The following is a 22,702-nucleotide window of genomic DNA, read 5'->3' on the forward strand; positions in this document are numbered from 1 at the left end:
GTAAAAAAATTAATGTAGGTCTAGTTTGAGGCCATCCTTTGAATATTGCTTTGCTGCAGTACCCTAGTTACAGAATGATGTTGCAGAAGCAACCTGAAGCTTGAGGCATGCGAGTCCCCCCTTCACTGCAGGCATTCTTTGTGACACTGCTCAAGTTTTAGGGTTTTTTTAATGTCTGTTCCTTGCCTTCAAATGAGGATAACAGCACTTATCTAACTCATGGAGCCTTTGTTACAGTAAATCCATTAAAGTCTCTGAAATGCTCAGATACTATGGTAATAGGCCATTTTAATACCAAAGTTTAAAAAAAAAAAAAAAGGGAGGGGGGACCTAAAATCAAATGCATTTGCATTTGTTTATACACCCAAATGCATAGAAATGCATGGATGCGTACACACATTTTGAAAGCATAATTGATGTTCGGACACCAACATAACAGGTGCCTGGAAAATATTTAAAGGCCTTATTCTGGTAGTCTTCTTTACAGTTAAATTACACTGCAGAGTAATGTATCACTTGCTGGGATTTAGAGTAGTAGGCTTTGATATGAACTCAACTGCATTGGTGGTAAGGACAGTTATTCCAAGAGCTACAGTTTATTTACCCTGTCATAAAATATACCAACTGAAGAGCCAGATGATGTCCTTCCTTTATATTCTGTTTTGTCTTCTATGCACTAACAATATATGTATATTTTTTGTATACTAGGAAATATATTATTAGTGATTGTGCCTGTCTGTAACTGATGGACAAAATAAAGTTCCTGAAATTCAAATTGGATGTTGTGAGCTAATTATAAAGAATTTGGCAAGGCCAAGAGTATGATTATTTCTACAGTTTGAGGTGAACATTTTTTCTTTTTTTCCCCCCTAATTCAGTACAGTTGAATTCAAGCTTTTCGTGCAGAGTTTTTAAGTGGCTGTTTTTCAGTCTTTGCTGGTTCTTGATATTTATCTTTCAAAGCTGATAACATTTTGAGCAACTTCAAGTTATTTCATTCAGACTGTTTAAGATCATGGTAGTATCTTTAACTTTGGATCTTGTATGTTTCTAGCCACATTCTTGATGATCATCTGTCTGCATGATGTACTCTCTTTCGTTCACTGAATTTTCTTATGTTCTCCATTTGTTCTTTTGCATAATGCAGGTAAATTAGATTTTAATAACATTTTTTTAGTGGCCTTGCTCTAAGGAAGGAGTTCTAAACAGTATTTTGGAAGTCTTAGAGCAGACCAGTCTGCTAAAATAATTGTACTTCAGTAATCCATCATGATACCTCAAGGGAGATGTGAGTCCAGTGTATAATTTGTTCATATATACTTGTTCTTGATGGTAAAATTGGATATATCTTTTTAAAAAAAAAATAGAAAGAAGATGGAAAATTGATTATCCTTGAGGTCATTAATGTTTTTGAAAAGGAAAATAAAAAGTGAACATGAAAATCCTGTTGTTAAAAGAAATCATGCTAGCTTTGTTTCAAATGATAAGATTTTTATCAGTACAGGACATTGTCTCATAATAGTAAAATCTAATTGTTATTTTCATCTGAAACTGGAAAGAATTCAATGGCTAGAAAAACAGCAAAATAAAGAGGGGAAAAAAGGAGCTTAAAAAGAATAATATGAACTGCAGGGAACTATGAGCTAAAGGACAGATTCATACTATATTGTAATATAAAGAAAAGAGGGTGTGATGGGTGGGGAGAAGACAAGTTGACCAAAGCTTCAAGATAATGTTTAATTTGGAAGTATTTCCTGTCTATTGCTTGACTAAAGTATCTTTCAAGTGAGTGACAGAGATTGATGTATCAAAGGAAGCTTAGGGAGCTAACTGAAGAGGGAAAATGAAATTTGCAATGTACCTAAACGCCTAAAAAAAAGAGCATAAAATGTGACTGAAAATGGAAAAATTCTGATCTGGAGGTTTTACAAAACTACCAGAATATTTTTTTTTCTTGAAGAATGACCAATCTTTTTAAATGGGTTGGTTCACTTTAAAAATGAGTGCAGCAGAAATATATTCAGAATAATGCTGTACTGACCTGCTGCTTGTGCCTGTCTGAGAACCTGGAAAGAGCCACCTCCTGGCTTACTTGGTTCTCATGCTCTGCTAAAATAGCTTGCTGTTATGGTGATGTCTGTTATTGTGATTAATCATTTAAATAGGGTGAGTAGGGACCCAAAAAGGCCATCTCCATACTCCTATTGTAGGGTTGACTGTACCTCTAATATCTGTCAAACGTTGGGCTAGATCTCTTCAGCGTGGGTGAAGTTGGGACTAAAATATTCGTCATAAATACATCAAGACTTTTTGCTGCTGCTATAATGCAGATACTAATAGCATGCAGGCACTTTGAGTTTTCTTCATCCTGAGGCAATAGTCTCTGTATAATCCCATTATCCCATCCCACTGAGACAAGCAGTCCCTAAATATTCTGTCTGTGTGTGTATGCATGTGTATTTGCAGTTGTCTTTTATTGGCACGACTACTTTAACATCTGTTTTGTTTTGAAATGGGTCTCATTTTGACCAGTTAGCCAGAGTGCTGCCAAAGCCCATGTGTGAACTGTGCTTTGCTGTGATAAATGAGTACAACTTGTCTCAAAATCCATTTGTTTTTTGCTTGGATTCCTTTTCAGAATATGATGGGTGACCTACTTTTGTGGGGATGAAAAATGGTTTTGCTGTTCCTTTGTGACATTATGGGTCTTGTAAACTGTTGCACAGTCTTTTGGAGTAGGTGGCATTATTAGTATGGGTATTAATTATTTTCAGGCTGCTGATGCATCACCTCTGCATGATCTATATTTGTCTCCTGAATGTTCCTCATCTCTTGCTAATTATAGGTGGTCTTGAGGGAACTGGCTTCCTAAGTTAAATAGACTAGTGTAACACACAGATTATCTTTGAAGTGTGTTCAAATGAGGCATGAGACAGTTGACTATGGCCTACGTGTATGTTAATACTCCCCACATTTTTCCACAGTTCTGGGACGGACAAGTGCTAATGCTGCTCTCCTCTCCCCGCTGGTCCCAGAGGAGCAAGCTTCTCAAAACCCCTTACCCTGAAAGCATGAAAATCTTTTTGTCCTCTGTTTCCAGGCTTGTTGAGCAAACTAGTTATTTTGTTTCTGCATTAAGAAACCTTAAATCTTTCTGTCCTTTTTGCTTCTCATGCTGCATCTTTCCTCTGTTCTTTATGTTACATTTTTTAAAAACAGATTTAAACTCTTCAGCATTTTTTGCTATTATTGTGACATCAGTCATCTGAAACCAAAAAGGGAAAGAGATTGTGTTTTTCTTCTGGTTGTCAATTTTATGGAATTTGCTTATCTTTATAAAAAAAAAAAAAAAAAAAAAAAACCTTTTTCCTTTGTCTCTGCTCTTCCACTTCCCCTCCAGCCCCCCAAAATCAGTAACATGAGAGGCCTAGTCTGAATATAGGATTAAGAACCATGAAATCCTGACTCTTTCCATGACTCATTGTGTGTCCTTCAGTAATCTGTTGTTATTATAGACAAAAGTTGTGCATAGCACTTGGCTGAAAAATTAGAAGCGTGGTACATGATCCAAGGAGATTTTCTAATTTAAATCCAAGCATGGCAAAAGTTGGACTGGAAGAAGAGATGGTAGAAGACAAATACTGGTGGAGTAGGTTGCTTGTGAGCAACATAATTTGTCTGTGGAGGGAGATGTCTATTACTAACAATTTCTTTTTTACTTGCAGTATGATAGAGGCCTCAATAAATATCTATTCTGTTAAATGTTGGACACACAACCCCTTGTTTCAGAGCCTTCTTATTTGAAATGAATTAGACAAATAAGAATTATAGCAGAATAGAGTATGTGCGCTATATAGATGAACTTATGCTCAACTTCATAAATCCAAACACTCTCCTGGAGGGTTTTTTGGGGACATGGGTTTGGTGTTATTGAATAAATGTATGCAAATGCCTGTCGTCTTACATCTCACATCTCAAAGTATGTGAACCTTTCCTCACAGTTTAGAAGAACTTGTGGAGATCTTTGCAGAGAACAAATGCCTGGGGGTGTTCCAGGTGGCATTATTTGGAGATCAAGGAGTCCAGATGGGATGATTTGCCTATATTTTCCATGATAAATCAAACATGAAAAATAACATCCAAAAGTAGCAGAATATGACAGAAAAGAAAGCTGCCTTCCATATTGCTTAAGTGACTTACTAGGATAAGGCTGAATGACATGAAAAGCTGTCTACAGGGCATGCTGCTTCAGGGTGTATTTCCAGACATTTTAATACTGTGTCCATTCAGCGTTCATTCACATGACATTGCCTGTAGCTTTATTTTGAGTATTTTAATGGCTTTACAGTAGCTCCAATTGATGTTATGCCTAGGGCAGTAGTTTTACCTTCAGCAACAAACTATTTAATCTGGTTTAACTTAGCCCTTCCATCTCCCCTGGCCTCTTGCTCATGTCATTTTGCCCCTTCTCTCCTCCTTCTTGTGCATGATCCAGTTCACTATGCAGGTGTGCAAACAGTTGTGCCAGTACAGCAAGGGAGGAAGTTTGTAAGAGCGTATGCTCATTCCTTAAACTGCCTCCAAAGAAATGCATTCTCCTGTGTGGGACCAGGTACATCAGCAAAGGCTGTTATGGTCTTTGTAATCTTTGACATTTCCTTTGGGAAGGTATCACAGAATGGCTGAGGGTGGAAGGGACCTCTGGAGATCATCTAGTCCAACCCCCCTGCTCAAGCAGGGTCACCTAGAGCACGTTGCACAGGATCGTGTCCAGGCGTGTTTTGAATATCTCCAGAGAAGGAGACTCCACAACCTCTCTGGGCAACCTGGTCCAGTGCTCTGTCACCCTCACAGTGAAGAAGTTTTTCCTCATGTTCAGATGGAACTGCCTGTGTTTCAGTTTGTGCCCGTTGCCTCACGTCCTGTTGCTGGGCACCACTGAAAAGAGTCTGGCCCCATCCTCTTGACACCCTCCCTTCGGATATTTGTATACGTTGATAAGATCCCCTCTCAGCCTTCTCTTCTCCAGGCTAAAGAGGCCCAGCTCTCTCAGCCTTTCCTCATAAGAGAGATTCTGCAGTGCCTTAATCATCTTCATAGCCCTTTGCTGGGCTCAGAAAAAAGGCTCTGCTTGGAGTGAGGGTTCTGGATTTGAATTATAAAATGCTTAAGCTTTTTTTTTCTCTATGTTTCTTTTCCTCTTTTTGATAGCAGTGATGTATTGAGAGGAAGGATGTCAAGGTTCTGAAACTCAGAATCTTCCGATTCATGCCAAGGTATATAAAAAGATCATTGTCCCAAAGAGTCAGTCCTGCCCCTACAGTGGAAGTTACTGCCCCTGTAGCAGAGAGAGAGAGTTTGTTCTTACCTCTGTTTCCAGAGCATTAACATTTCCCCCTGTTGCTGCTGCGTTACTAGCCTGGCATGTGAACCAGATTAAAAAAGTTTTGAAAAAGATCTTTAGTATACCCCCTGCTCTGGGTTCTTTGCTCTCAGATGCTTGTCTGAGATTTTGTGAACAGTTTTTATTCCAGATGTTTGCAGTAATCAGTGTGGTTTGCAGTTAGGACCATGCAGAACTTGTATGTCATCAAGTTTAGTCCCCTGGTATTGCAGATAACGTCAGGTATCATAAATTAATCAAGCTCCATCTTAAAGTCTATTAGGTTCCTTGCCTCAATCCCTCCTTTTGGAAAGCCAGTCCAGATTCTTCCAATGGCTTCAGAAATGATGATTAATTCTGATGCATTCATCAAAACTCTGCAATTCTGTCCTGATAGAGAGTAAGTATTTACAGTTGTGTGATGGCTGTCAGATACAGGAATCCACAACCCATTTATGAATCTAAATTTGAGTCCCATAAGCACTTTGCCACATGAATAATTGGCTCCTATGGACAGTTGAGTTAAATGGAGCTGTTCAGAGCTATTCAAATGTATTTGCAACATCAATGATACAAGGCCAAGTTCAGCTTTTGAATAACTGTGTTATTGTTGCTAAAATTATTAGAATCTAAAGGATGTGTGAATTTGTCTCAGGTTGAAATTGTTTTTTTGGTTTTCTCCTCAAAGAGAGAATGCACATTGTCTGTCACTTTAAGACCTTCCTTACTGTCTTGCTAATATAATAGACTTGTTCTCTCATGGGTGACTACTAACAAAACGTACGTAGAAAGGATGCACCTTAAACATACTGAAGTCAAAGATAATTAGTTAAACCTGCTTAAAATGCAAAAATCATTTAATACCAGCAACATAAACATCTAGCATCTAGAAATTATATTACTAGGTTCTTCAATCAGTTGTTCTGCAGGCTACAGGAAAGCTTTTTAATAATGAAAGACACAAGGGACTTTAATGTAGTCTAGACAGCCATTTTAGATTCTTCTGATACTCTCATTCAAAGTTCTGACTTGAGAGTCAATAAGCCTGTGGGTTCCCACAGCTGAGGACCCATGCTGCAGACAGAGAGAGGCTTGCCTAAATCTCTTCAGTTATATTGTATTTATTATATACGTTATATTCTACTTTTACGTGAAACAGCCATGGGGTTTGGCAAAAAAACAAAGTAATAATAGACACCATAATCCTACAACACCTTCCCACCATAAATCTTTGCTTTTTAAAATCATTGCTTAATTTGCTTTTATTACTGGATGAAATTATTAGTACATCTTAATTAGAACAGATTTAACATGTGGGATTGAGGTTTCAGCATAGTCTGCTGTTTAAAACACTTGAAAGCTTTTATTTTTAATTATCTTACTCTTAGTCATTGTTGAGGGAAAAATATTCTAAAGAAGATGAATATTATATTTTATTATGAAGCTTCAAAATCAATTAACTCCTCTGTTTGCTAAGAAAACATCTGTTTTCCTGAGTTTGATCCCTGAAATGAGTGGTTTCAGTTTTTCTTTTGACTGCAGCTGGAAAAGGAGCATGCTAGATCCCTACTAGAAAGAGAAATCATTTTGACCCAGTAATGGCTGTAGGAGGTCTTAATGGCCAGAGATCCACACTGCAAAAATACCTGATATAATTTAGGAGCCCAAATCTCGCTGACAGTGGCCTTAAACTCCTAAATCATTTGAGGTTTTGAAAATGTTTTATTACCCAGCCACCATTAAACAGTGAAATTGTTGTTTATTGGTGGTCTGTCCTTTTCACCTTAGACCAAGGGACAGCCCTGCTCAGACTTTGTCTTCGTATAAACCGATCACAGTGGGCACAGGCATTTTCCTGAATATCCCTTAGTTAATTGACAAATGATTTTGTATTTTCTTTTGGGTCTCTCTCTGTTTTTCACAGGGTACAAATAAATGCTATATTTAAATTATTTTTCCCTTCCTCTTCTTGGTTAGTGCTTTTATTGCTGCCATATCATCTTCCAAACACCTGTTCCCGTCTTAACTCTATCCTAATCTCTTGCCAAAAGCTGAACTCTAGGGTAGGAATGCGGTAGTCCCAATAAGGTGTTAAAAATAAAATAGTACTTGGTGCTCATATACCCCTTTATATACACAAACTAATGAGTCCTCATACCTCTGCAGGGAGGTGTGTATTCTCTTTCCAGTTTTAACTGTCAGGAAGCAAAGAGAGAATTTAAGCAGGTATTTTTTCCAAACTTTCTTTTTCCGGAAAGTTTTCAAAAGATAACCCGATGAAGACACCTGTTCAAACTGTCTGGTATTAAAGTACTTACTAACAGCATCACTTTGTCCTTTAATCTGCTCTACCTTTCTTTTGACTCACAGTAGATTTGCTGTTTGGACCTTATTCATTCCGTGTAAATGTGAGTACCCAAACAAATACCTCTCATTAAAAGAAATCACTTATTTATATTCATCCCTGCAAATCTTTTTCTGCTAATGCATCTTTTCTGTCATGCCTCTTCTGCCCCCTCCCTGCTTCTTTGGGCGTTTCAGATGTTTTTTCAAGTAGTGTTTAGTTTTGGTGTATTCAGAAACGGATGTGCCTGTTCTCCCCGTTTGGCCATTTCTCACCTTGTGGCTGTACTGTGTATGTGGTAAGCAGTTTCATCGTTACCTCAAAGTGTGTTCATGTAGCATTTGCGGAGCGATATTCTTACAAACTCTGTTTGCCTCTGTGTACTGGTTTCTTTGTCATCACTAAGGCTAAAACACTGCAGGAGAGAAAGATAATAGACCATTGTTTTGCTTTTGGTTTTTGGCAAACTTTTGTTTTGGATATAGATGAAACACAATTTGAAGACTAAAGCAGAAACTGGAACTTCTTTCAGCCAGAAGTAGTTGCTTGTTTCTTTGTTGCCTCTTCATTTTTAAAGCACTTTACCACAACACTTCTTATTAGAACTTTTCCTTAGTGACAGTTTGAAGACAGAACAGATGATCTCTGGTGCTACTCCATTGCCTATCATATCTGTGTTATCTGTTCTCTGGGTTTTCTATAGCATTTTGGTAAGAGGTGAGAAGGTTCTTACCAGTGTCCTCAAGCAGACCCTTAAAAGGTTGCTAAGGTTGGATGAAGAGAGTCAGAAAGATTTTCATTAAATTAAAATACAAAAATGCATTGACCACAATATTAGTATTTAATGTCTCTGCTGTCTTGCTAATGCTGTATCTTGCGGATGACTGTATTGCAATTATACTGAAGGCTATGGAGAGCATGAGGAAACCCAGATCAGATTTTTAATTGATACCTGCATGGTACCTTGATAATGCGCTGTACCACTCACATATCTTTTATTTAGTGTGAGTAGTTGTCTACACTCCAGTTTTTAGCAAGAGATCCTGCTTTCTCTTCCTTTCTCCCTGTATTTCCAGTTCAGTACCTTGTTCTCCTCAGCTTTCTGCCTTACTTTTTCTAAAATCAAAATGATCTTAGCTTGCTGTTCTTTTCCTACTGGGGATGGGGGGGTATGGCCCAGGGAGAAAAGAAAGACAAGAAGCACCAACAAGAAACAGGCTTCTTCAGCCAGACCCTGAAGGTGATTCTGCCTTGCAGATCTTACCTGCTGGAACTGGTTGCAAATAATTAAATAATTTTTTTTTTAGTGCACTCTATTTTCCCAAGGAAGCAGTATGCTCAAGTCTGCATGGGAACTGAGTTTGCTACTATATTAAGTACTGTAATGCAGTATATGAGCCATAGCAGAGGTTGGAGGTAGATCTTGACCAAAGGAGCATTAATTGTGTGGGTCTAGGGGAGAGGACTGGATTGGTGTGAGGAGAAAAATGTTAAGGACAGGGGTTAGAAATAGGAAGTTTGAGAGGAGAAAGGGAAAACCTGAGTTAATGGGGTGAATGATTCAGTATTAGGGAATAAAAGAACAAATGTTAGTTTATGGTGAAGGATTTGAGCAGGAAAAAGAAGACTGTATTATTCATTTCTCTGGTTTGGATGATGCAGCACTTGAAAGTCACCTTCCTGTTTTAAACAGTTTGTTACAATACTTCAGGGCTGAAAGGGAGAGAACAAGGACAGGAAGGAAGGAGAAAAAGGCAGCCTAGAATCCAGCTGAACATTGTGTTGTGTAGGAAAGAACTAAAATTGATGCTTCTCTCACATTTGTGAATGCTTCACTCTCTTTAAGCCATAATAGGTTTGGAATACAATAACAGTGTATTTTGTTGAGGAGAGGATGCTTCATAAATGATGTGCGGAGGATAGCACCAAATGGCATCTAGAGCAATAACCATGCACATGAACAGAACGGCACACATCTTGGTAAAGTTATATTTCATCAGGAAAGAAGTCCATTGTGTGCTGATTTCCTCTGATCTCACACCTGACATGCACCATACCCTGTCAGCTTACTTTTGAGAGAACTGATTTGATGATACTGTCTTTCAGACCTAAGGTTTCCGTGCCTGATACATATACCATGAAACTTTTGAAGAGGCATCAGTCACAATGCCATATTCTTAACTTGTGTGACTGAGGACACTGTAGATGGTTTTAGAGCTCACAGATCACTAGTATTGGTTTATATTTTACAAGCTGTATTTTAACTGATGCCTTCCAAGCAAAAGTAATAGATTCAAAATCTAGCAATCCTAACACACTAACAAAGAAAACAGTGGTTTAAAGTTCTGTGGAATATCTATCATGAAAAGCATTATTTTCTTACTGGTAATATAGAAATCGTGTTGGTTCTTTTTTGACCCTGTTCAGACCCTCTAGAAGTAGGTACAACTTATCTGGTCTGTGGTCACCAAAATGTATCCATGCATCCCTTTATTTAGACTTTTCTTTCAAAAGAGGTAAGACTATGTGCAGTGCCTTGTTCAGGGCTTTTTTTCTTCTTTTCCCCACTGTTTAAATACTGTCAAGACTGCAGTTTCTGGATACTACAGGAGAAGTGGGGTGCCACTCCATTCACCTCTCTGTGGGAGATAAGGCTGTGCTTTGGTATTGATGATACTGGTCAGTTGAAACAGATTCTCAAGAGTGCAAAGAAATCTAGTTGTATTGGAACTGCGAAAACACAGCAGAGCCTTAAATTGAAATGACTTTCAGGAAATTGGCCTGGAGCAAATCATGCTGTGGCAGCAAGCTGTGCAGTTGAAGGTGTGGAATGGCTAAGCTGCGCGTTGGAATGCAGGTCTCTGAAAGGGCGGCAGATGCAATCTTCTCTGATTCAGCCTTGGGCAACACCTTTTGGTGGGGCTCAAACATTTTTAAGAGTTGCATCGTAGGTTCCAGTTTGACTTGCCAAGGATTAACCTCTTCATGTATCTCTAGCTTTAGGATGTGACTACATGAATAAGTTCTCAAGAAGCAGCGTGTGGGTTTGCAGTTCATCTGATACTCTGGAGTAAGCTCATAATGTTCTGACTTCTTGGTAAATGGTTTATCTCAGCTTCTCTGAGATGTACTGTATTGCTCTCTTGTATTTACTCTGGGATGAGAGCAGGCAGTTGCCCATGGGATAGCTAAAATGCTGTAAATTTATGTAGCAGCTGCAGTGCCTTGTTTGTTTTAGGTTAATGTCTGTCTCTCAGCTGCCCATACATGCATGTGCTCAAACAAATATCTTATCTACAGCAGTGTAAAACCACTTGATGCAGAAGAATACGTGCTGCTAAGATTGCTTGGTTAGCTAAGGCTGAAGTTCGCCATGGTCATTACCAGAGTATAAACCAAACATCATCTGGTGTTGAGTTAGAAAATCCTAAATTCTGTGGGTTTCATATCACAGTTGGATTCAGATCAGTAATTACAGTGCAATATTGGTACCAGTTTCCATCCTGTACTGTGGTTTGCATTCAAGGGAGAAACTCTCTTTCAGCCTAACAAAGATAAACAACGCTGTTTCTGTGCCTGTCTTCATGATGTGTACCACAAGAAATAATGTCTGCAGTGGAAAGAAAACTCATATAGGCTAATGAGTAAGACTTGGCAAAAGACAAAATAAAACCACAAAGTTTTGGGGCTTCTTGTATCTGGGTTTAAAGAAACAAAAGACTAACAGCATTCTCCAACTCAACCCAAAAAATAAATCTTTCTTCTTCCACATGTAGAACTCCTTTATCTAACAAAAAAAATTGGTTGTCTTCATACAAAATAAAAATGTCCAGAGATTGGATTTATTTTCTCCTGTCCTTGCAGCTGCTTATAGGTTTCCCTCTCAAGCTTGGGCAAGCTTTAGCATGCAACTGTTATGTTAGCAAAAAGATAGCCTACGGTGCACGTACACAGCCTGGGACTTCGGAGGGATCTCTTGCGTTTCTCATTTGTCTGTGTCACATTTCAAACTCATCTTCATTTTTACGAGAAGTTAAAACTTCTAGGAACGATTAGGTGAAAGAGTGCCTGATGATTTATAGATGGGTTTATTTTATAAATCCTGAAGGGGCATCATCAGCTTGAGAAATCATATTTAAAAAATAAATCCTTGCCTTGGTTACAGTTATTTCTACTGACAATTAAATATAAGGAATCTAAGTCCCTTTCTGCTTGTTTTTTTAGGTTATATTTTACTTTTTTCCCAGCCTGGACAGAAGAAGAAAATGATTATTCAGGATGCCATATTCCTAACCAGTTTCTTCATGTAGTGAAGACTAGAAAATCCACAAATTTGCAGTTCCTTTCATATGGTACAGGGGGGAATTTCCCTCCCCCAGCCTTACCCTGGAAGCATTGGGGAATTTGGCTGTTTAAGTGGTAGGTCTACTGAAGCCAAGTTTTCCCCAGCTTGCACTGCCTCCTGTTTTCCTCTGAGCTGCTGTAGTAGTGTGGCACTGACCAAAACCAGCTTTCCCATAAGACCTTAGAGCTGCTTGAAAATGCTTCTCTTGAAGATGAGAAATTTCTTGCGAGTAAATATGTGAAAGGATCACCTTCAGCTCTTACGGAGCTAGTGTGGTAAGAGTCTACCACAAGATGTCCTCTCCTCCAGCCCCAAATCTGAGCCCTATAGGGATTAGTGGGTCAGACTGCAAAGCTGCCATTCCACATTCCCTTACTAAATCCAGTTTGCAAGGTTTTAACTCATCAGGATAACAGTCCCACAACCTCTGTTTCTGTTGACTTTATTATCACTGTGACCACATAGTTCTGTGCAGTGCAGTGCTGCCATGTTTGGCTCTCAGAGTACTGGAAATATTTTAGTTTCTATCTCCATTGGAATTCAAGCATAATAGAGATGGTCATGAATGCTTTTATACTGACTCTAGACTTTGTGGACTCTTGTTTGATGTAATATTTGAAACTTGGTTTGTCCAACTGTATCCATTCAGTCAATCTGTAATACTGTTTTAGTGAACTTTTGCAAGGAGTCATATTCCTCTAGTGACATTTTTGTTTGAAATTATGTTTGTAGGTAAGTATCTAAAACTTACAGCCTAGTGGTGTGAACTTCTGCTCCTATCAGCACAGAGTGGTCCTTCTACAGTTTGCTTAATCCAGGAATGCCAGGGAAGAGTAATTATATAAAAAATCTTTTTCATGTTCTGGTGCATACTTAAAACCAGAGTTCTCACTACATGACGTTTAAAGCATGCTGGGAAACTTTCCCTGTCTGAGAGGAGAACTGGAATAATACTTTTTGATCGGTTGTGATAAATGGCTGCCATTGATCGACTGTGGAGGGGATTTTAGAGCACCCAAGTCTACTTATATGACCTGTGTGGCATAAGGGAAACAGGAATGCAGTGTCATAATTTTCAGCTATCATCCAAAGAGTCTGGAATGTGGAAAAAAAGAATAAAACATCAGTGTAATGGAGGGCAGCTGGGGAGTTTGCAGACTGCCAGGAGGCTGTCTTGAGGCAAGTAAATCCCACATTGCTAAGGTAGGGCCATGCCCGGCTCCTGTGTTGCTCTCGTTCTTCTGGTATTGAATATGCCCTCTTCCTCTTAAATTTGAATCTACAAACACCTTTTCACTCCCCAGGAACAGCTTCAGAGGTATAGTGATAGTAAATAACTGCTTGGTAGCATTCAGTCTGGTAGAGACAGCTGCTTTTTATGGGTCTGGGGATTCAGTGGGGGCAAGCACAAATATAGCAGTTAATATTCTTTCAAGTCTCTGCTTACCTAACACAATCTGTTTTGTGACTATTCATTCACACTGTCGCCAAAACATCTTTCTGGAACAGGTATTTGTGCATCTCATCTCAGTGGACTTGGTCCCTAACATCTTGGTGAAAAACAGTATGTAAACTGTGCAGTGTGGATAGGCAGGTGGTCTCAAAGTTTTACCGTGATTATTAGAGTCAGTTGCCAATATGGCCAAGAGCTGCTGATCCACAAGTTAATTGTAGCAGCTGTAAGACCTAGTTGTTTCTGGTGGTGATGCAGGAACCAGAATAATGCTTGTGTGCCTCACGGGAGACAGGTTCTATCGACTCCTCCTGTCCCTCCTTAGCAGGCATGGGAACACCAAAGGTTGAGCAGAGTTTATCAGAAAACAGGTATTTATAGAGCTGGGGCCTGGACATGGTACAGATGCTTTAATCCTCTTGTTCCTTGATCTGTCTTTATTTTACAGCAGTGTAAAATGTATCAGGCAGGATTAAGGCCTTGTCTACATGTTTGTGCACTTGTTATTGCTGTAGTTGTACCAGTGTGTTATTAAATAAGTTTTCTTCCATGTAGTCTCACACAAATGTGTTTATATCACCCTGATTCTTGTTTCAAGGTATGGGTGTATTCTATGTATATGGCATCTTGATGGCATCTTGATGGCAGTATAATTGCAAGCACCCAAACTGTTGTATTAATTGTAGTTATTAAGAGTAAAACTATAACACTTAGCCCTAGCCGTAGTGTTTGTGGCAATACAAGTCTGTATTGAATTAGACTTTGGTCTGAGGCTTGGAGCATATGTTACCTTCCAAATCTGGAAGAATATGCTACTCCCAGCTTTTCACTGTTGTTGCTACCAGCACTTAGTCTCTCTGCTATGATCTGCCAGCAGAATTGTTTGTGCGAGCCCTCCCTTTTTTTTTTTTTCTAGGATAAATCAATCGGAGTAGCACAGACCAGAGTTTAGCATACTTATCTAATTTCACCAGACACTATGAAGAAAGCTTGAAATGACCTTTTGTGGGGAGTGAGGAACACTAACTTGCAGCAGAGGAGATACCATTGAACCTGTGAAGTTAAATTCTTCTGCCAGCACAGCTGGATCTGGAAGCAGTGGTCTGGCCACTTCTTCCTCAGAAGGTTTTTCGTTTCCTGTACCCATGCACTGCATGGCAGTGCTTGATGGCTTATTAGTTATGAGAGCTAATGAATACAGCATTTGACACTGAATATACACTGTGGTTTCAAAGGTGTATGATCAATGTTTCCTCTACAGGATGATTCAAGCATGCTTGATTTCACACTAGCATGTGTGCAGGATTAAAGCATAGGTATCTGTTTATGTTCAGACTGTCTGCTCGCTTTAGATGTGATTTAAGATAGCCATGTAAGTTATGTTCCACTATGTAGTGTTATAAGCTGTGTACAATGTAGTGTTATAAACTGTGTGATAGTGTTTAAAAATTGGTCTAATGTTCAAAGAACAGGAAGACTTAAAACTTCTTTTACGTATTTAAGCCTCAGTTTTGAGTGTGGTGGCAGAGTTTTGTTCTTCAGCATGCAATGGAAAAGCAAAACCAGAGCAGTCATATTTCAGGAAGCATTCATAGGTTTAACAGGTTTATTAGTTTCTGCTGAAACTGAATCGTATATAACTACTTTTAACCCACTATTTCCTTTATAATTATGCAGGAGTAAACAGAAGTACAGTTCCCCCTGTACTACTGAATACTGTTGTATATCTTCTACCTACCTGTGTTTAACTACTAGGAGAGGCATAGGTATTAGAGATTGTGCATCCTCAGCTTTTAGAGACACACACAGGGATCTTTATTTGTGCATTGTTCTCTTGGTCTCCTTTTGAAGGGAATATAAATGTAAGAACAATTTAAATGTTTGTGTTAGAGCATGGGAATGCATCTTTTGACATATGGGTTGTTTTTCTTTTTTGATGAAATAAGAATCTGGCTTCTCTATTTCTTGCAGCGGATTGAAAGGTTGAACTTTTTTTCCTTTGCTAAGCTGAGAAGATAATTTTCTCCTAGTACTACATTTCCTGTCTATTGTCAGCTCCACAAAACAGATTGTGTGCACTGGACTTGCAGGTTGTATTTCTTTAAAATATGTTGTTTAGCTATTCTCACCTCTGCTTATTTTATACCAGTCATCCGCTCTTCCCGTTTGCACTGTGTTACCATTTTGGGTAGACGCATGCACCTTCTGCCATCTGGAACAGCCTTCTTTTATCTCCCTAGTTCACCAGGTCTCCATTGCTTTTCAAATATTTTCTAAAATTAAACTTTTTTCTTTCACCTGTTATTCCTCGTGTTTTTTGACTCTGTGACTGGATGCTTAACTCGCTACGGAATGCCTTTACCCTGATTTCTGTGAGAGTTTTATTGTACGAAGCAGGAAAATGCTTTGAGATACAACTTGATGAAACACTCTATAAAATAATGTTATTAGAAAGTTTCAGAAAGGCTGAACCTATAACCCCATCTCTACCTTCTCCCTACCTAGGAAGGAATACTGCCAGCCTCTGTTTCTGGAGTTTATAGTAAAAAGACTTCCACTGGCATGCTGCTGCTGTTTATTTTATTTTTTATTTTTATTATTATTATTTTTTTTTAAGTTGTCACAGAGACACAGAATCATTGAGGTTGGAAGGGACCTCTGGAGATCACCTGGCTTAACCACCTTGTTCAGAGCAGGGTCAGCTAGAGCGGGTTGCTCAGGTCTATGTCCAGTTGGGTTTTGAGCATCTCCAAGGATGGAGACGCCACAGCCTCTCTGGGCAACCTGCTCCAGTGTTTGACCACCTTCACAGTGAAGAATTGTTTTCTTTTCTTTAAATTTCCTGTGTTTCAATTTGTGACTGTTGCCTCTTGTCCCGTCACTGGGCACTGCTCAGAAGAATCTATCTCCATTTTCTTTACTCCCCCCAATCAGGTATTTATATGTGTGGATAAGATCTGCTGTGAGCCTTTCTTTTCTCAGCATTGGATGGCCACTAATTGCCCGATATAATTGTTTCCTTAAACAAAAAAAAGTTTCAACAATTTATGCAGTGTGGGGCAGTTGGAAAAAAATGGTCAGGAAGCACGTGTCCTGCATTTTTTGCTGGGTGCTCTGCCATTTCAATGGATGAATCACATTTGGGAAGTATTGGGAGGTATATATGTATGTATATATATGTAAGCATATATATATATACACACACACGCACATAGCCGTGAAAGGTGAATGCTGCATTTCCTCAGTGCTGTGTTCCGGCAGAGAGTACTGAGGAAACAAAGCTGAGGGCATCTGCTTTGTTACCTTTGTTTGTGTGATGTGGGCATTGCTAAAGAGAAGTAGTTGCAAACAGCGGGTCTTAAATGGAAAGGCACAACTGATCAAAGAGATCAGCATGCAGCAACAGCAGACAACCCAGGATCATGAGAACCCCAGTCGTGCTGCAGAGGTCTGGCATGTGGCATTGACATAAATGCACTCTCTGTCTAGAGGTTTTTTCTAATTTTCAGTATCATTTGCATGTAGTCTGGAGTATATTTAACAGTTTAACGTTTTGCATTTTCCCGTTTTCCTGGGAAATCTAAAAGAGCAATGACTGTGGAACTGATTCTAGAGTTGAGCATAACCTGCATTTCTTAACTTGTTCTGTTTCTGATAATTTGTAATGCTGTTGTTGCTATTTTATCATTTATAAAAAAAGTGAGTTTGTGAGATGTATAGTTTGTATGTCTCTGGTGTTCGACTGTACTATATATAGAGATACCTCTTTAGAAGGCTTCAACATGTAGAATTTGTGTTCATTCATTCTCCAAAGTTCTTAGCAGCTTCTGGCATTGTGAAAACTAATGAGAGGGAGTGCTGAGATGCACTTGATACCCTGAGATAGAATAAGATTGTCATCTTCACAAATAAGTGAGAGAAAATGAAAAGCCATGTCTCCTGTCATATAAATAAGTGTGGCAGGTTACAAAAAGCAATTCTTTCAATGGATTAGTATTAGCTATCTTAAAAAGGGTACAGTGTGCTGAGCTAAAAGCAATAAAAAAATCCTTGCATAAACTGATTGGAAGGCTGACATTTGTTGCAAATTTAGTGATAAGCCTTAGTTTGTAGATCTGATAGCTGTTTGGACTTTATTTTTCTTTCAAAGTTTTCCACTAGCATTGAAATACTGGATTTGTGGACTTTGGTGAAAGAGTTGTTACTAGACCTTGAAGACGCCAGTAGTCATCCATCTTGCAGAGAAAGGATTCTAACAGTTTGAGAATTGGGGGAGAACCACTCTCACTTTACTAGACTTGTAATTTTGAAGCTGGTGCACAGTTACAAGATGTATAATCTAGGAAATTCATATAGAAATTACAGGTATAGACACCGACAAATGATTCCTTTTGATGTTTTTCATTTTATTCAGCAGTAGGGGAGCCTAGCAGTCCAGAGAAACATTACATTGCAAATAAACACCTTGAAGGAGCGAAAAAGCATATTATAATATATAGGAAATGGACAAATTAAACAAATATATCTTCTCTAATGATACCATCAAAGGAGCCAGCATTGTTAGGCTAGCAAAAGCTGCCCAAAGTTTTGAACCTGGTGTATTGAAATGATTATTGTTTTTCTTGACTGTTTTTCTGCCTTGCAATGCCAGGACAAATTTGTGGCACTGTTAGAGTCAATGTGAGTTTTGGGCTTTTTTACTTAATTGAGGCCAGAATTTCAGCCCTAACCTGTGCTACTTAGAACTCTTCTGCATAGGTAAGGTTTTACATTTGTTATTGCTTATGTGTCTGTCTCTATTCATATGAGTGAATAAATCATGAGAAAGGTCACAAGCATATTGATTTTTCTCTCATTTTATGTCTTTCAGAGTGGGAGTCTTTGGCCTACTGGATTAATTATCCTACACTATAAGTAGTTTCTAGCCTGTACAGAACTCCTTGGCTGAGCTGACAGAAATGTTTTTGATGTAGCAAATTTCTGTTGGAAAATGCTGATTAAGCTGAATCAAAACACTCAGTGGGAATTTGTCAATGTGGTGAGATTTTTAAGGGAAACTAGGCAGATTCCAAGGCTGGTGAGCTGGCTACTTGCTGGCCAGCTTCATCTACAGACATTTCTGGAAATTTATGTTCTGTGTGAAAATTCTTATTTCAGAATTTTAGCTTCAGTTTGGAACAGGAACAGAATGATTCAGAAATGCAGAAGCTTTCCTGGATCTCAGCTGTGCTATCTGTACAAGCTCTTCTATGTAGTAACATTGCAGCTTTCTAATAGATTACTGCTGTTGTTATTGGAATAGGGAAGGAGACATTAAGCAAGTGAGATGACTTGATTGTTTTCCATTTTAGCCAAGAATTGCTATAGTCGCATCCCATTCATGCCTTGTATTCAGGTTTAGGTGTGGATTCTTTGTATGAATAATTTTCTGAGAAATCTCTTAGATATTTTAAGCTTGTTTAATTCTTTGCATCCTCTAAAGGAACATACAACTCCCTCTTAAACATTCTTTGGCCATAGAATCCAAAATAGATGTTATTTTTACTCCTTTTTTGCCCTCTGTGCTGAACACTTGGTGATATTTTATGCTTTAATTCAGTTGCTTCTGATTGATCATGCTTCATGCATTCTTTAATTACAGTATCAAGCAGACTGGTGATTGAGGGTCTTCTGTAAAAATCCAAAGTGATATTGATAATAATTTGAGTCTTCACTTAAGTGACTGATCCATTGCAATTGAAAAGAGCATGGAGAGAAAAAAAGAGGAGTATATGTATTATATGTTTTTTTTTCTTGTGTGTTTTTATGGGGAAGGAGAAACATGTTCCATTTTCAGCATACTGTTAAAGTAGCCTGGTAGTCTTTTTTTTGTCCTTCTGTGGTGACATCTGTTCATCTTCTCTTCTGTCTTTGTGATTAGCAAAGTGTAATACTTCCTCCCAATTCAGTATCTGAAGCAATCTCCTTGGCATATAAGAATCTTGGCACGTGATTGCATTTCCAGTCATTTAAGTTAACTTTCTGGGTTAGGTCACTGCCAGTTCTGAAGAAGGCTATACAAATACAAAACATGGAGGGGAAGCTGCTGCATGCTTGTGACCAAGAACAAATGAGTTAGGACACCAGAAATGCTTTTTATATTTGGTAGGTTACCTTCTGTCTAAATAGCTATTAATCCTAATCCTAAGAGTCCACTTAGTGCACTAGAGAGAAAAAGGTAGCTCATTTGCAGTCTTCTGAATCAGGTGCAATTGTTTGTGTCTTCTCCCCCATGCTTGCTTTGGGAAGGATTTTTTTCTAAATAAAAAGTTTTGGATTGGTTCCTGGTCGCTTCAAAATCGAAGGTATTTTTTCATTGACTTTAGAATCAGGATTTCACTCATAGCAACTAGCAACAACATTGTTCAAACAAGCTAATACTTTGGGCAAAACAGGGAATGTATTGGAGATTTAATCTAAGCTACTTTCAGAATACTGTCAGATAGCCTTTTAAGATAGACAAGATGAACACCTTGTGCTTTGTTATTCTGAGAGAGAAAAAAATTTTTGACATGCAAGCAGAAAAATGCATGTACTTGAATTTCCTATAGAGGAGTACAGACCAGAGAGCTTTTGTAATACTTTTTGTTTAAAATGTGCACACTTCTACTCTTGACTAAGTTCAGCAATAAGTGCAGTGCATGATCAAAAAGAGGGAGTTTGGGAACTTTTAGGAGATACTTATTAGGTAGAAAAGTAATAGGAAAGTAATGCTGCTTTCAAATACAGCGTCTGCTCTTTCAGTACAGTACTGAACAACTTTGCATTAATATATTATCCTTTTTTTCTTTAAGTGAAAAGGTGATTCTAATATATACTTTAAATGAATTGAATGAAATATCTTTGTTTTACCTGCAGTGCTGAGACTAACTACGGTTTTGTTTTTGCTTCCTTTTACAGGTTGCCTTTTTGAAGATGTGAAGAATCCAGATATATATGTTGAAAACTCTTCTCAAATTCATCTTCAGCAAAAATGTACAGCTACCTTCCAGTGGTGTGCTTTCTAGAAAAGAATCTGCTGGCGATACAAAACAACATTTGGGGGTGCAGGGGGTATTCTTCACGTCTGGATGCGTTTCAGAATTATAAAACCCAAGACGGAGTACATTCCTAGATGTCATTCTGAGTGCGATTTATCTGACATGTTAGAAAGCTGGGATGACTGTTACTATGGTGCCTTCATTGCCAAATGAATACATAGAATTATCTATGTACCCAGTACTACCTTTATGGGACAGTGGTTGATAGTCACTTACATGTCCTAAGGAAGATGAACAACTGGTAACAGGGAGAGATTCTGAAATATTTTATGTTGTGAATGCTGAAATAAGCTCCTTACTTTTTTGATCTGGTAAAGTTAGAGGTCCAGTTTAAAAATAAAAAAATCTGTTTTTTATTAAAATTATATATTTATGAGGTATGTTGTTTCCACATTAAGATCTCTCTCCCCTCTTGAGAGAGAAGGAAGACAGTTTCCATATTCCTGCACTTTGGACAGAATTTGATGAAATTTATAATGTTTTGGAGAATCAAGTTTTCATGGTTGCTTGGAATAATTTTCATAGAACTTCAAAAAAGAGTGTGTATGTGAAGGGTGCCTTTGCAGAAACCAATGGAGACAGAAGATAATTGTAGCAAGTCAGTACAGCTTCCCTAAATTGTCCTTCTCTGTTGTGGATGCTTACCTGCCTTTCGTGGGAATGACAGCACATTTTCATTAAAAAAAAAAAAGAAAATCTTTTGCTATTTTAAGTTTTGGAGTGGACTGCTTGCTTGTTAGCTGGCAGCAAAAATTTTCACCTCCCCTTTGCCCAGGAGGACAGAATGGTATATCTGCAAGGGCTAAGGAGAGGGAGAGAAATGGCTTATTTCGGTCTGCACAGACATCACTGTGCATTCAGCAGCTACTCTGAGCTCTGTTTTGACAAAGTCTATGGCTTGAGCCGTAGGGGAAATACTTGCTGCTGTTTAGTTGAGCTCTGTTTTTACACGTGCATGGAACTTGCTCCCATTGTGAAACTTTCAGAGATGCTCCTTATGATGCATCCACAAGTCTGTAGTGTTATACAGACCATAAAAGTAGAAGGGTTCAAACAGCAGTTGTGTATTTTACACAGTTCAACAAGACTGACCACTGTTGTAATAGTTTTTCTACTAGATTTTGGAAGGCTTAATAAACCTGCTGTTTCAGGGATTAAATCAGCCTTATAGAGAGAATTCAGAGATCTCACGTAGGAGGTAGATTGTCCCATATCTGCCTAGGCTGTCTGCACCCTTCTGTAAGCAGCTGATACTGACACATCATAGTCAGGTACTGGACTAGTTTATCTGACCTGTGTTGGATAATGTGGCAATTCCTGTGTTCTCAAAATGTATAGAAAAAGATCTCCAAAAAGAAAAAAAAGGAGAACCTGTTTAAGTAGGCTGGCTTTTTCAAAGTTCATCTTTAATCTCTTAAAACAAAAAGATACTACCTTGTTGGAAGACAGCTGTATAAAGGGAACTGATTTTGAGGAGGATATTCTTGGTAGAGGAATTCTTCCAAAATTTCTGAATTTCATGGAAACTTAACATGCCCTTTACTCACTTGATGATGAAATCATTATAATGTAGGAACTGACCCTGCAAAGTTTTGAGTGCCTTCTGTGAGCTATTAAGTATCCAACGACAAGTAGCTGAGGCCTCTCAGCACCCATCCTGGGCATCTTATTTTTCTGTTGTTATTTTAGTTTTCAGTAGTCAAGGAAGAAAAAAAATATTCCGAGTTTTGTATTCAAGGACTAGATTATCTAGCACCAGTGTATTTTGTCTGTGCACCAGTGTTTAGTCATTTTATGAATAAATATATTTTCCAAATCAGTTTACTTTGTTTATTCTGCTCAATTTCTGTGACAGTTTTGGTTTCCCAGAATATGACTGAGCAATTTGCAGAGGGAAAACATTTATATCACACAGAAATATCCAACTTTAAAATCTTTTCCAGCCCGTTTAAATGACCCTTATGGGGTTTTGCATTGATGGAGCAATCCTATGTCAAACAGTATTTGTGCTTTTCAGTTTAAGTCTCTGTTGTGTGCTACCTTATCTGGTGTGGTGGCCATAAACAGTTAATCTGCCTGTAGTAACATATGTTGTTCC

General features: G+C 38.4%; 1 protein-coding gene across 2 annotated transcripts in view; it reads left to right on the forward strand.

The window, feature by feature from the left end:
• UBE3D (ubiquitin protein ligase E3D) overlaps nucleotides 1-22,423 on the forward strand; it is an 85,992-nt gene extending 63,569 nt beyond the window's left edge. The window contains exons 10-11 of one of the 2 annotated variants that reach the window (XM_067294057.1): nucleotides 19,556-19,669; nucleotides 20,465-22,423. In XM_067294057.1, coding sequence (XP_067150158.1) covers nucleotides 19,556-19,624 — 69 coding nt within the window. In that variant the 3' untranslated portion in view covers nucleotides 19,625-19,669; nucleotides 20,465-22,423. The remainder of the gene's footprint in view (nucleotides 1-19,555; nucleotides 19,670-20,464) is intronic. The other variant, XM_067294058.1, reaches the window with a different exon arrangement.
• Nucleotides 22,424-22,702: the final 279 nt, after the last annotated feature.

The sequence above is a fragment of the Apteryx mantelli genome, chromosome 3 (genome assembly GCF_036417845.1).
Source record: "Apteryx mantelli isolate bAptMan1 chromosome 3, bAptMan1.hap1, whole genome shotgun sequence".
Classification (NCBI taxonomy): domain Eukaryota; kingdom Metazoa; phylum Chordata; class Aves; order Apterygiformes; family Apterygidae; genus Apteryx; species Apteryx mantelli.